This window comes from Macrobrachium nipponense, chromosome 12 (assembly GCF_015104395.2).
Source record: "Macrobrachium nipponense isolate FS-2020 chromosome 12, ASM1510439v2, whole genome shotgun sequence".
Classification (NCBI taxonomy): Eukaryota; Metazoa; Arthropoda; class Malacostraca; order Decapoda; family Palaemonidae; genus Macrobrachium; species Macrobrachium nipponense.
This window is the reverse complement of record NC_087205.1, coordinates 103,724,593-103,739,658: the sequence shown is the minus strand read 5'-3', so window position 1 is coordinate 103,739,658 and position 15,066 is coordinate 103,724,593. Positions and strand designations below refer to the sequence as shown.

General features: G+C 38.3%; 2 protein-coding genes across 2 annotated transcripts in view; one reads left to right on the top strand and one right to left on the bottom strand.

Moving 5' to 3' along the window:
• Positions 1-15,066, bottom strand: part of LOC135224900 (uncharacterized) — a 315,424-nt gene that overhangs the window by 78,458 nt on the left and 221,900 nt on the right.
• LOC135225090 (bestrophin-3-like) lies at positions 836-15,059 on the top strand. Its single transcript, XM_064264350.1, has 5 exons — positions 836-905; positions 2,764-2,809; positions 13,251-13,491; positions 13,795-14,031; positions 14,865-15,059. Exons 1-5 carry the CDS (start codon positions 836-838, stop codon positions 15,057-15,059), a joined length of 789 nt encoding a protein of 262 aa, XP_064120420.1.

Below are 15,066 nucleotides of genomic sequence, written 5' to 3'. Positions count from 1 at the left end.
ATGGCGGCCATCTCTCTCTCTCTCTCTCTCTCTCTCTCTCTCTTCTCTCTCTCTCTCTCTCTCTCTCCCCCCCCCAAATTATACTCTGGTCTGTCCAAGAGCTCAGTGATCGCCAGGTTTTTCTTGGGAAATTGTGTTCGACTGCTTTTTTCAATCATAATTACACAAGCTAAGTACTTAGTTTTAAGACCCTGTGGAAAGTTTTTGTTCCATAAAATTTTAATGGGTAGGCTTATATTTGTTTAAATTGGGAGCCAGTAGGCAAGGCAAGAAGTTAGAGTGTGATCACTAGGCTATGCTGTAATTGCCATGCTGTTTTTCTTGTTTGACAACGTGATAATCAACATTAAAGCAATAATATTAGACAATTTTGATATTGCAACTCATTATTCAGTTACTATTTTTTTTAACATTTGTAGATAGTTTGAGGATACTGAAAGGGTAAATCAGGTTTGCCTAACTTCTTGTTTATGAAACATGTGATCATAGTTCCCAATTGTGCTTGGCTTACAGACCTTGGTGTGTACTGAAAGGCCAGTATTTCTTTTGTAATATTTTATAATCAAACTTTATATATATATTTAATATATATATATATATTATATCTATATATATATATTATATATATATATAATATATTATATATATATATATATATATATACATATATTATTATAATAATTTATGTATGTATGTATGGTATGTAATGGTTAATGTATGTATGTATGTAGGTAGTATGTATGTATGTATGTATTGTTATGTATGTATGTATTTATAGTATGGTTGCCATGAGTAATGTACAGTATTCATATTACATGTGTTAGGCTCCAATAAGATGGATAGTTTAGGTTCCAGATTCTTAATTGACAAAGTACAAGCTTTTGAAGACATACAGGCTTCATCAGGTAAGCCTACCAATGCACTGGCGAGATAACAGCTACACTGGGTATATGTGTTATGTGTGTGCTCTATCCAACATTTATTAAATCTTTTTTCCTAATCCCTGGCATGGCCTGCCCATTGATCTTTTAACTCCTCCTGCCATTTCCAGCACTCTTCTTTATCTCTGTGGTCATACACTTAATCCTTTGTTGTTTCGGATTATCCCTTTATTGTCCATCTTTGTTTATGTTCTTTTTAAAATTCTGGTCTATTATCTCACAAGTGATATTGACCTTAAAATTATTCCCTGCCTTTCCTTCCATTTGTTTTTTTGTTTTGTAAGAGGTAATTAGGGCACTCTCTATTATCATCCCCAATGCTTTACTTGTTGTTAGTAATATAATAAAATTGTATTTTTTCCAATTGATGTTATGGTTATAAGTCCAACTGTGTGTTTACTATTTACATAAATACATCTCTCTCTCTCTCTCTCTCTCTCTCTCTCTCTCTCTAGTCTCTCCTCTCTCTCTCTCTCTCTCTCTCTCTCTCTCTCTCTCTCTCTCTCTCTCTCTCATATACACCAGCAGTAATAAAAGTTTGTGCATTTTACTGGTAATGTATTATTGAGTATATAACATAAATAACAATAAACTATACATCCTAGTTTTATAGTGGTTATTTTGCCGGGGCAAAAAATGTATGTATCTGCTGGCTTAGTCATTTAGGTTTGTATATTTTTCAAATGCATCTCTTGAAGTTCATATAGAACAATGTGATGATGTTCGAAAGTCTCAAGGTTCTGTTATGTAAAAGATCTTTATTTTTTCATCAACTAATAACTTTCCATCAATATAGTAAGCATCAGTAGGTACTTGTGTTACCACATGGGCCAGGTTGTTTATTGTAAACATGCGTGCTTATTCCTTCAAGAGCTATAATAATTATACTATACATTTACAGGGTATATACTTAAGCTATCACCTTTTTTTAATCCTTATATAATTTCAAACTACGTAGGGCGTTAACATACTTTAGAGGGTCAACATTTTAATTTTCTTTTTAACCATATAAAGCTGCTGTTTGGTGGGTATATGCCATTGGCTAAGCCTATTTCATAAAAATTGAATTTTCTACAAAGTTATTGTGAGAACTTTATAAAACACTATGTACGTACATCCATTGTTTTTCTGTCAATTGGGGCAAGGTAAATAGTTTCCCTAAGTATTTTCAGTTTCTGTTTACTGTCTTTTAACTGACACTTATCTAAAGAGTAGAAAATGAGCTGTGCTAGCCTTTAAAATACAAGATGGTAGCTGGATGCTCTTGCCTGCACAGTACATCTTATAATATTTCTATATCCTCTGTGGGATTTTCAACCAAAATTGAACAGTCCACTGAGTAGGATCTAATATATTGTATTGTAGTCTTTTCCCTAATAGTAAATTGATGTTCTTTGTATCCATAGTATTTTCTGGATTGTTTTCCAGCTAAATGTTATTTGATATTGATTAGAAGAAGGTGATTTTTTAGTCCCTTCTCTTCACAATAGCAGTCCTCCTTACCAATTACCACTATATCATTATTTGGCATTCTTGTTATCATAACGTGCATGACAGCATTTATTCAAGTTGAATAGCAGTTGTCATTTTTAATGTAACATCACTTGCCTTGAAGTGTCTCATTATGAGTGGTACATTGGTCCCTTTTGTCTATCACTTATTGAACTGTTATTTGGCCTAACCTTGTCTCCAACCTTATGTCAATACATTCTCTAAAGCGACAAAGATCCATAACTTTTGCTTCAAGATTTTATTTTTTCATCATCTGATCTAAGAACTGTTATTTCTTTTTTCATCTTAATCCCATATTTTACTGGAACAGATTATTTCATGACTGATGGTACTGAAGGAGTCTCATCTCTTGCCAAGTGATTGATGTCTACATCATCTTGGGAAAAACATTAGACAATCTATCATACAGGGCTACAGAGCAGCAGTTTTTCTGTGCCCTTTTATTCCTTCAGTGACTGATTTAACAATTCTTTAAAGTCTGTTACTGGATAGGAAACTTACTATGTGCAGAAGATATTTCTGAAAGTGATTTTAATTAAGTGCATCTTGGTCTTATCATGAATCTTCCTGGTGAATCTCTTTAGAGGACATCAGTGTGTGATATGTCTTGTAAACACCTTTATTCTTAGTATTTTTATATGCAAACTGTTTCAGTTGTGCACATTATAACTGATTAACCAAGTTGGACTTGGGCAAAAAAATGGCAGTTCTCTGGTATTATAGCAATATTTTACTAGAAATAGTGCTAAAGCAGACATATTTCACGGGAGCGACACGGCTGAGCCCAGAAATGGCAGTTATTAATTCTTTCCTCCATGGACGTCATTAAAAGGCTTTAAGGTTGGGGGCATCCTAAAAATAATTTTCCATATCTTTCCTTATAGTAAGATTGAAGTACATAGTATGCATTGTGTTCAGTTTAATGATGTGATAAGTTATACCCATTAAGTCTCGGTATGACAGCTTGTCGGTTTTAGAAATTTAATCAAATGTCCCTTCCATCCAACATAAGGATTTTCCTTCCACTGAAAAAGTATAATAATGTTGTCCATTGACCATATTTGCTAAGTTCTGGTAAAGCTTATCTCATGATCAAATAAAAAATGTTTAGTGAATTAGTACCAATCCAGCTTCTATCTTCAGAATTGTCACACAGCTGTGCATTGGTTGTGGCCGCATGGATAGTCGAGTATACGACCACATTCATTGGCAGTGTACTTTAATCATGTTAATGTCTGTATCATTTAATCCATTGTACACAATTTCTTATTGCTCTACATTCTTTCTCAACTCTCACCTTAGCTACTCTAACACTGACAGAACCATGATAACTGAGAAGTCTGCTAGGTTATCAGTCATTTAACCCCCCCCCAAACAAAAAAAAAAACTAAAGCTAGCAACCATTAATGCTGAATGATCCAGTATCTTCAGGCAAGTTGACATGACTGCCTTTTGTACAGTACTATTCGTACTTGAAGTTTTTTCTGTTACTGCACCGAAATAATCAGCCCCCTATGAAAACGGTAGGTCTTAAACACCAACTGGAACCAAATCTCTTACCAAGCCTAAAAAAAGATCAACAAATCACTGTTTGCCACTTTAAAATAGCATGGCACAGTATTTAAAGGAACTTCCCTTCAAAAAGTGTTAGGGTGTGAACATTTTTCAATTAAAAAAAGGGTTTTAATTTAAAAAATGTTTCTGTTCCTAAGTGTTCCCTGTTTCTTGGGTAATATAATTTTGCTCACTTTCTTTAAATTTATGGAAGATACTGCTTCTTTATTCTTGTATTCCCACAATTTTTTCATATAGTACATTATTTCCTTTTTTGTTTTTTGCAATCATTATCCTGAACTGTAGATTCATATTCAGAATTTTGAGATAAAATATGCTGAATTTTGAGTGATAGTTTTTCATGTCTGTGATGGATACTACCAATTTAGAATGATTTTAACATTAACATGCTTGTTTTTTCTTAAGAAATGATTAGGGTGTTCTTTATGATGAACCTTGATGTTTTATTCTTCTTATACATATATGAAATATGTATTTTTCCAATTGATGTTATATAGTATTTATTTACACAAATACACAACATGCCCTCTCTCTCTCTCTCTCTCTCTCTCTCTCTCTCTCTCTCTCTCTCTCTCTCTCTCTCTCTCTCTCTCTCTCTCTCTCTCTCTCTCTCTCATGACCCTTGATGTTTTATTCTTATTAATAGTATATAAAATCTGTAGTTTTCCAATTGATGTTATGGTTAGAAGTCAAACAGTGTATTTATTCACACTGCTTGACTTATAACCATAACATCAATTGGAAAACTACAGATTTTATATATTTATATATTTATTTACACAAATACCCTGTGAGGTCTTAATGAAAACAGAACTGGGCGCTGATGGTTTATTACCTGAGCATGCAATATACATAGCAGTGTGGGGACAATAAAATGGTAATCACAAAGGACATAATGGACATAAATTGATGAATTATATATCAGTGGAAAGGCCATGAAATTCTACATACAAAACTATACATGTGATTTTTGCTGCTTAGCTAGATGAGAAACAAAATTGTGATTAGTGGGTAATGAAGGTCTTCACACAGGTCTTTACAAGTGCTCCCCCCAAAGACAATTATTAATAATTAATAATGAAAAATTAAATAATGCATAATTAATAATAAATAATTGGAAGATTTGTACAGTTAATCACAATATCTTGTTGGTATCAGGAGCCATCCCAAAGTTCTTGATATTTGAGGTTGTGGGGCGGTCTCAACTGTTGGGTCGTCCGGTGGGCCTGCTATGATGTCGTTCTTTCATCTGGCCTCTGGAACGGCTTCGACCACATCTTGGGATGTTGGTTCCTTCGCTTGAGGTCTTGTTTTGTGGAGGAATTCTTGAACGTCTGCCGATCTCTTCCCGGGTTTTGTTATCCATCAGGAAAGCTGGCTTTAATCTGTCAACGGATACCCAGTTTTCCCACCCGTGGATGTCGATGAGGTAGGCCTTGGAGTTTCTTGTGATGACATGGTATGGGCCTCTGTATGGTCTGGACAGGGGTGGGCGGCGGGCATTGTTCCATCAGGAAAATGGTGGGCAGGATTCTAGGCCTTCTTGTGTATAGTTGTGTCTCCTGTCCATGAAAGTCTTCTGGCGGGGTGCAAATTCCTTTGCTATTTCTCTTAGTCTTCTGAGGGGCGTATCTCGGTCGTCTCGTTCCATGGGGAAGAATTCGCCTGGTACTGCCAGTGATTCCCTGTAGACTTTTTCTGCAGGAGATTCTTTGCCGTTTGCTTTTGGTGCTGTTCGAAGTCCTAGCAGGACCCAGGGTAGCTGCACCTTCCAATTTTCGTCGGTACATCGTACCATCAGTGCTGTTTGGCCTTGGGGTTATGTATATGCCATTGTGCCGTGTAGTGTTGTGTCCATCAGGTGTGCCAGGGAGACCCAGAGTTCTGACAGGAATGCCGAACCCCTTTCCTTAGTGATATTGTCCGGCTTACTGAAATGGCTAATCCAACTTGATAGTAGGGCTTCCTCACAGGTGCTTGTAGATGCTTCTGCCTATGACATTCACATGAATGTGCCAGAACTGTCTTCGTGGTTGAGGGAAGTCTCCAATGCCTGATTCTGTGTGCCAGGTGATTTTGCTTTCAGGCAGGGTATGCAGTTCTTTGCCCATCCCCACACATCCTTATTTATCCCATGCCAAACTCTCAAGTCATCAGCCGCGTTGAGGTTGTGGATGATGTCGAATACCTGCTTCTTCCGTGATGCGGGTATCAGGGCCGGAGGTGACCTGTGCTGGTGTTGCAGAGAAGTGTTGATCCCTGTTCTCCTATTGGCACTTGCTTCCACTTCAGTGCGGGTAGTGCCGTGTAGTAAGCTGGCGTTTCGGGGTATGCAGCTTGTTCCTTTGCCAGGTCCTCATAGTCGATGCCCATATGGACCAAATTTATTTCAATCCTTGATAGGGGCGTTGGCTACCAAGTTCTTTCCAGGGACGTAGCTGATGGTGCACCCGAATTCAGATACAGCGGCCAAGCGCTGCTGCTGGCTTGCCGACTACACATCCCCCGCCTTCATGAAAACATGTACCAAAGGCTTGTGGTCTGTCTGGATGGTGAAGGGGCTGCTGTCTAGGAGGTATTCGAAGTGTTGCACTGCCTGGTAGATTGCCAGCAGTTCCCTGTCGAATGCACTGTAGCGGGTTTCGGGCGGCTTCAACTTGCAGCTGAAAAAGGCGAGTGGGTGGGGGGGACCCGTCCACTATCTGCTCCAGTATGGCTCTGCAGGCGACATTACTGGCATCGGTGGTAAGTCTCAAGGGGGCAGTGGAGTCCTGGTAGACTAGGGTGGTGGCTCTGGCAAGAGCTGCTTTCGTCTGCTCGAGTGCCCTATGCAGCAGTGTTTCCCACGTCAGATCTTCGGTTTCCCCTTCAGCACCTTGGTCAGGGGATACATGATGCGGGTAATATCCAGCACAAATCATCGGTAGTAATTGACCATGCTGAGGAACTCCTGCAGGGACTTGATTGTCTTTGGTGTAGGGAAGTTGTTTACCACCTCTACCTTGGAGGCCATGGGGCGGACACCCGTGTCGGAGAGACCTCGTGTCCCAGTAAGTCCACACACTACGCCGAAGGAACACTTGTCGAATCTGACAATCCACCCGTTCTCCTGAAGGCATTTCAGCACGGCCTGGACGTGTCCCAGGTGCTTTTTTGGGGACCTGGAGAAGATCAAGAAATCTTCCACTTAGCAGACGCAGAAAGGTAGGTCCCCCAGGATGTTCCAAATGGCATGATGATGGCCGTCTTCAGAACATCGTCGGGATGTGCTGCCACCTGAAAATAAGATTAAAGTAGATCCATTTTAGTAAGTATTTTGATGCTGTGTAGGGCTCCTGTTAGGTCCTACATGTTTGGCAGGGCGGTAATGGTCAGGCGTTGTCACCAGGTTCAATTGACAATAGTCCCCACAGGGCCTCCAGGAACATCTGGCTTCTTCACCATGTGGCAGGGGGATGCTCATGGGGTTGATGCCTTCCTGCAAATACCCATTCTCTCCATTTCTGCAAATGCTTGTTAAGCATCCTGGAGCTTCTTGGGCGGCAGGCAGCAAAACTTTGAATGTGTTGGTGGGTCCGTGGTGGTGATGTGGTGGAAGATACCATGCTTGACGTGTGTTTCCAGCACTTGGCGTAGCTTCGGCTTGAAAACGCCTGGGAATTCGTGCAGGAGGGCGCTGTGTTTGGACAACGCGGCAGCACACACAACGGGCATTCCTTGGCCGGCAGTGAGCGGGTGGGAGCAGCAGGTTCTGGTGTTTAGAATGCGTTTATGGCCAACATCCACCAGCAGACCATGTTGTGCCAGTAGAGGGAATCTGACTTCCGCGATGACAAAGGGCCATTCATACTTAGGGTCCAGAATGGATATTCTGCCGGTCTGGGTTCCTTAGCAGCAGATGGGGCTTCCATTTGCAGTTACTAGTGCAACCATGGTGTTGGGTGGGCGTTTGTGGTCCTCTCTCGACAGCAGAAAGACCGACTGCATGGCACCCGTGTCTACCAGCATTCAGCACCCGTAGATTGCGTCGTGGATGAAGAATCCCACGGGTTGGGGTTCCCAGTTGTTTGCAGCGCCACTGCTGTTATAGGTGGCCGTTCTCTGCCTTTTTTGGGAACACACAGGCAGCTCTGCAGTTTCTGACTTTTTCGGGAACTCGGGGAGCTCTGCAATTTCTGGAATTTTTCAAAATTGTCAGTGGAAATAACACCAGGCTGGATTTGTCCATATCCTCTGCTGCTGTGGCGGCGCCTTTTTCCTATATATTACATGTGTATCCCCCTCCTCGACCTTCTCTTCTATCAGGCTGCGGGTGCTGCGGTGTGCTTGGAGGCCTTGGTGGCCTCGTGGAGTTTGTGCGACGTTCACCAATTTCTCCTTTGGAAGTGTGGGTGCATCCATGAGGCACCATAGGAATATTTCTTGTGATTGGCTGATCTCCCTTCTTTTGCTGGATTCGTCATGGTTCAGCAGCATCAGGAGACCTCTTAGTTCGTCCGAGGTGTCCTTGGGTGATGCGTCCCCCAGGGGCTGGTTCATCTGGTCCACTACACGTTGGGCTCTTTCTGGGATGGGCATGGAATGGATCTCGGTGAGCTTCCTGCGGAGGTCTTCGTATTTGATCTTTTCCAGCTAGCCAAGGTGTAATTTTATTAAACACTTCCTCGGGCATTGTCGTCATGGTGATATCTGCTTTGATTTCTTTGTCCGTGACCTTTGCTACACGGAATTGTACATCAACCCACAGGAACCATAATGCAGTGTTTTGCCGCGAGAATGGCGGCAGCTTTATTGCCTGAGTTACCATGGTTTTCGAAGGCGAGAGGGGGATGCAGAGGATCTGTGGGTCCTCAGTTTGATTTTTGGGTTCTGTGTTTGTCATTTTGACTTCTCGCCCACCAAAACACAATTAAGTGCTGTGTTTAGTCCGTTAATGGTGTTCGGGGTTTGTCAGAAGTCAAAACTAAAACTCCATGTGGTTCTAGTAATGACTTTCTGAATATGGTCAATGTGGATTGCAAATGGCAGGGCCAAACCGTTTAAACATGCCAGAATGTACCTGGGTAGGTACGCCATAATTAGTCCATTAGTGGCATGGGTGGTTTTCCAAGGAAGGAGCTTTCAGAAGCCTAAACTTTGTTGTCGTATGGTTCCATGAAAAGCTTAGGAAGGTTAGCGTGGCTGTAGTGAGTCTGTTATGGCGAAGCCAAAACTGCTTTTTACTGTCACTCCTAGGGTCACCAGTTGTGAGCTCTGAATGAAAATAGAACTGGGTACTGATGATTTATTATCTGGGCACGTGGTATACATAGCAGTGTGCAGATGGAAACAGGGTACCCAACCCCTCGGGGTCTGCGACTTGCTCACAGATAGAGAATTTGTTTCTTAGTAGTCAATAAAATGGTAATAACATAGGACATAATGGACATACATTATGTCAGCGGAAAGACCAGAAAATTCTACATACAAACGTATGCATGTGATTTTTGCTGCTTAGGCTAGAGGAGAGACAAGATCGTGATTAGTGAGTAATGAAGGTCTTGACATAGGTCATTTATAACCTAGATGAGATACAAGATCATGATCAGTTGGGTAAAGAAGGGGTCTTTACACTCAACACTCACTCTCTCTCTCTCTCTGAAGCTTAATAAAAATTCTTTTGCCGTCTAATGAGATTCATGTACTTGGAGCATCTGGAAATTTTATTTTCATATTTAGCGACATTTATCTCCTATCTCCTGCTTAAGTTTGGTGGTCTTCCAAATTAATGTGATCTTTTTAAACCTAACCAAGAAGATATTAACTGTATTTTAATTGCATGATTCTTAGAAATACTATGCTTGATGGTTTAGCTTTTGGCATGAGCTGACACACCCTTTTGAGTAGCATATATGTACATTATCATTTTTTCTTTCAGATAATATTGAGGTGTCTTGTAATCACAAAACAATCCTTGAACACACCCCAATTTAATATTCAGCGTTTAATAAGGTTCTAATATTCCAAGATTTCGGGTAATAATTTAGTGACTGTATTGTAGATATACGTATTTCTGAGAGTACAGTAATTTATAAAAGCTTGTTTTCTTAATTGTGTAATTTGGGTAAAATAGATTATTTAACATGAAAATCACTATCTATGGCAGATTTAAATAAACTTACAGAGATGTATTTCTGTTAAGATATTTTTAAAATAATTTTTTTATGCATTTGCCATCCATTTGACTGGAAATGTCTTACTAGAATAGACAAGTTGTGATGATTTTTGTTGCGGGAAATCAAAAGATGTTTGATGACTGTTTTTACTTGCATTTACATCACCACTCCATACCTATGCATTTAAATCAGTTTTGTTTTGAACCAAGGGTACTTTTATGCTGAAATAGTATCTGGGCTGTATGACCAATCACAAAATACTGGTTCATTTTTTAAGTATAAATCTTGTGACAATCTCTCTCCCACACTTTTCTACTGTATCTTTTTAGTTCCTCCACTTATATTTATAGTTCTTACCCTTGTAACCCCTCTTGTTCCTAAAAGTTCTGTGTACATAATATGCACATGAATAATTTCCACTTTTTTTCGCATTCAAAAGTCCATCTTTTGTCTACAAATAAGTGGCTCTCTTCTTTCAAATCTTTCTCAGAGTTCTTCCTTCATTTCACTCCTCAGTATGTGATTCACCTCTAATCTACAGCCATCCCTTACAATGAATGCCAAATAGTATCTCTATGAAATAACCACTAGACTTTTCCACTATCCATAATAACGTCATTCCCTCATCTTCATCTTCTTGGCTTCCAGGTTCTTAAAACTTTATATGCACTTTAATTTGATCATAATTTTCTTTAATTGCAAACATACAGGTTCTTTCATCAGTCTGCAGTTTTTCTTTCTTGTGCTGTCCACAGTTAACACTTTCATCTCCACACATCAAGCACAACCTCTTTTCTTATTCACACATGGCACCTGCATTTGACCTTTGTCTGCTTTTCTTATCTTCCCCCTAAAAAATAATATTACAATTGCTACAGACATGGGATACTCATGCCCAAGACTTACTTTTACATTAAACTGAAAACCAAGTATACTTTATTATGTTATAAATTTTCACTTAGATCATAAAAATTAGTTTCTTTCTTCCTCTGTATTTTTTCACTAATGACGGTTTTTTCCTGTTACAAGGAATCGGCAAATAAACAAACGCCTTCTACCATACTAGTTACTTCATATACTATCTACAGTAAGCTCATTAACAGCACACACAAACTCCTGCACATAACTGCAACACCCATACTTCCTTAATAGTAAGAATCTCTGTTCCAATACACCTCCATTCCATATAGTAGTAGTTTTAGGTCTTGCTGTCTGCTTTCCTTCCAACACTTCTGAAATAAGCACGCTTCCCCCAATCTACTGTTCTTTATTCCTTTCCTATGATACAACGATCCACTGATTTTCCTGTGCTGAAATGTTTACCACCTATTTGTATCCAAATTTATCATGTGTCAGTCCTTCTATCTCTTCATTTCTAGTTTCAATTTCATCATCTAGGCTTCATTTCCATAAAAGAAATTTGTCTTCAAAAGCTATTCATACAATCCGCCCTATTGGTTTTTTTAATTGACATTCCTTTTCAGCACCCCATTATTTTTGCACACTGCTACCTTCCTTCTTCATCACTGTGACTTACCTTTTGTGTGTGTGTGTGTGTGTGTGCGTGTGCGTGTCTCTCTCTCTCTCTCTCTCTCTCTCTCTCTCTCTCTCTCTCTCTCTCTCTCTCTCTCTCTCTCTCTCCTACCATGCTCCAGCTTCATATTGCCATTTACCTTCATAACCTTACTTATTCATAGTCAGTTTCAACTTTCCAACATTCAGATTTTCACTTTTTGCAGCTTAAGGTCACCATCCCCAATCAATATGGTATCATTCACAAAGATCATCCCCGGCATATAATATTCACAACCCTCCTGATTTAATGACTTGGCTTGTATGTCTTCTATCCATTTAGGCATAACAAACCCTTGTTTCAGGCCTTTTATGGTACAAGAATTCTGACTATATATATTCTTATGATTAACTTTGGTTTATCTTAAGAGATTTAACATACTGTCAATAAATACTAATCTAGATCATACATTGCCAACACACACTACAATGCATTTCTCATTTCTGTCATAGACATTTTCTATACCCATGTCCACACATTACAGCAATCTCTCTCTATTATCAGACTTTGCATACATATGTTCATAACAAAAACTTTATCTTTACATCCTCTTCTTTCTTGAAATTCAATTGTTTTGCTACAATCAGACCGGTCATGTGTTACTTTCTCAATCAAAATTCCACCAAGCATCTTTCAGTAAGTATGTAATGTTATTCTCAATACCTTATGGTCACATTCATCATTATATTTAAATAAGAGGAACAATTATTCCTTAGCCATTCTTTTATGAGTTTTCTTATTCATTCAGCTATACCTTACATGGACACTTGACTAACTACAGTACTATTAAATTGCATTTTCACCACCACACCGCAGCATTTCACTTGAAATCATAACACCCAACATTCCTTTCATAAGAAAATTTCCACAAATGTCCTAAGATTTACAGACAAGCATGCATGCAACATACACATAATTTTTTTTTCATGTTAAATGCTGTAGCACATGTGGCATTACTAGTTTCAAAAAACGCTTTCAGTGTCCTGCACTTCTTATATTTCATAATTTGTTGATTTCAGTGAAATATTTAGGCCCTGTAATGTAATTTTATTGCATGGATAAATAGCCTGCATATACATAGTGATACAGGAAAAATTTACAGGCTCTTCAACAGTACTTTTTGTCTCTAAAGTGATGGAAAATCTTCCAAGATGTACTATTTACTACTGATTTTGTTGGGGAACTACTTAAGGCACTGGTTAAGGAATTTCTATTTTCATTGTGACATCCGCTTTTCTTAATTTTAAGGACCCAACTTCATAAATTTCTCCATCTTTTATCATTTGATTTTCAGGTATGCACTAGTTTGGAATGTGCATGGTGCCTATAAATTTTAATAAGTTAGATTTTATAAATGTAAGTTATGATAGATTGTATATATATTAATCATGATATTTTCATTATATTTACTTTGATTACACAGAGAATCATTTTAGATTGTTTTCTGCACTCAATTTTTAAAGTTTAATCCTTGATTATCCCTCATTCCATCAGTTTCATGACAGAGAATGAGCAGAAAATCTTTGATGATTTAGATACTAAAACACCACATCCTAAATACTGGATGCCACTTGTTTGGGCTGGAAGCATTGTAGCAAGAGCTAGGAAAGAAGGAAGAATTCGTGATGACTTTGCTGTTAAAACTATCATTGATGAAATCAACAGGTTTCGTGGTTTATGTGGAGGACTTCTCAGTTATGATTGGATAAGCATCCCACTAGTTTTATACTCATGTGTGTAGAACTTCAGTTCACTCCTATAAATGTATTATGCAGTTTGTTTATATTCGTCCATAAAAGAAACTGAGCGTTTTCCATTTAACTCTAAAGAAGTGGTTTGGTTTTAAACATCCATAATAGAATCAGGATGGTTTCCATGAAGTTTATAAGAGCAGTAAGTTCAGAATAATACATTTTCATTTGCTTATTGTATGTATTGTTTGTGGAAGCAAACTGTAAAATTTGATTTTTTTCATATTTTTTTATGCAGATTTAAATATCCACCAGAATTTTAATTAGTTTTTGTGATTTTTTTGCAGGTTGTGACTCTAGCCGTGTATACCTTTTTTATTGCACAATTATGGGGACCGTCAGTTTTCTGGATCCAAAGCAAAATTTTACCCAAGCAAGACATTGACTTCTATGTTCCAATTTTTACCTTTCTTCAATTTTTTTTCTATATGGGTTGGTTGAAAGTGGCTGAATCTCTTGTGAATCCCTTTGGAGAGGATGATGATGACTTTGAAGTCAATTGGTTGGTGGACAGGAATTTACAGGTAAAAATTTGATCAAATTTTTTTTACTCATAGTTTGTGATATTGATATTAGCAATTTTGAGTAAAAAAATTTTTTTCTTTCTTTGAACAGCATTGTCAAATTTTAAAGGTTGAACAGCTTCTTGGATGGAGCTTTCAGCTTTTCCTTTGGGTATATGTATAAGGAACCTTCATCCTCATGCATAAGTGATCTGTTCATATGGTGGAATTGTTTCAGCATCTTAGTTTGCATATTATTCCAGTCTTTGTGACTTTATTTCTAATTTATCTCAGTATCTGGTTACTCTGGTCATGTTCCAGTTTTAAAGATAAATGGCTTAATAGGAGTTGGAATTTTGTTTTAGACTTGATATTTACATGTAATAACATTCACACCATGAAGCTGGATAAACATTCCACACCATAAGCTGATAACATTCACAACCCAATAAAGCTGATAACATTACACCCCAATAAGCTGGATAACATTCAAGCACCATAAGCTGATAAACATTCGCACCATAAGCTCTGAACTAGCAGATGTGCGATTTCCTCTATTGTAGTTGTAGTATCTAGTTATTGGAATTTTTGCAATTTAGTATAAAATTGTTTATAACTGTAATGACCATTTTGCACTCTGAATTAGAATATTGAGACTTATACTCAGTCTTTGATATGGTTTAAGTACACATGCTTTACCTGTTCCTTACTGTAAATTTTGAAAGGAATTTAAAAAATCAGAAAAAAGAATCCCGTGGGTCTCACCTTACTAGACTTCAATTAGCAGAAATTTTAGATCTGTTTTCACTACAGAATCTGGAAATTAGTGGAAAATGTTTGTCTCAATCCTTCAGGTATCGTACTTAATTGTGGACGAAATGCACAGTGAGGCATCCAGAACTTATTCAGGACAAATACTGGATGAAATTTTCCCTACAGAGCTTCCTTATACCATTGCTGCTGAGCAGTTCAGAATAGAGCCTCCACAAGGCTCAACAGCTAATTTAGAGGTCCCAGAGCTAGAACAAGAGTTCTTGGCCTCTTTCTAGAGGAGGA

Coding starts and splice junctions, on each gene's coding strand:
- LOC135225090 (XM_064264350.1), top strand. CDS start 836: ATGGATAGTTTAGGTTCCAGATTCTTAATTGACAAAGTACAAGCTTTT. Junction 2,810..13,250: donor GGAGTCTCATCTCTTGCCAA/GTGATTGATGTC, acceptor TCATTCCATCAG/TTTCATGACAGAGAATGAGC. Junction 13,492..13,794: donor CACTAGTTTTATACTCATGT/GTGTAGAACTTC, acceptor ATTTTTTTGCAG/GTTGTGACTCTAGCCGTGTA.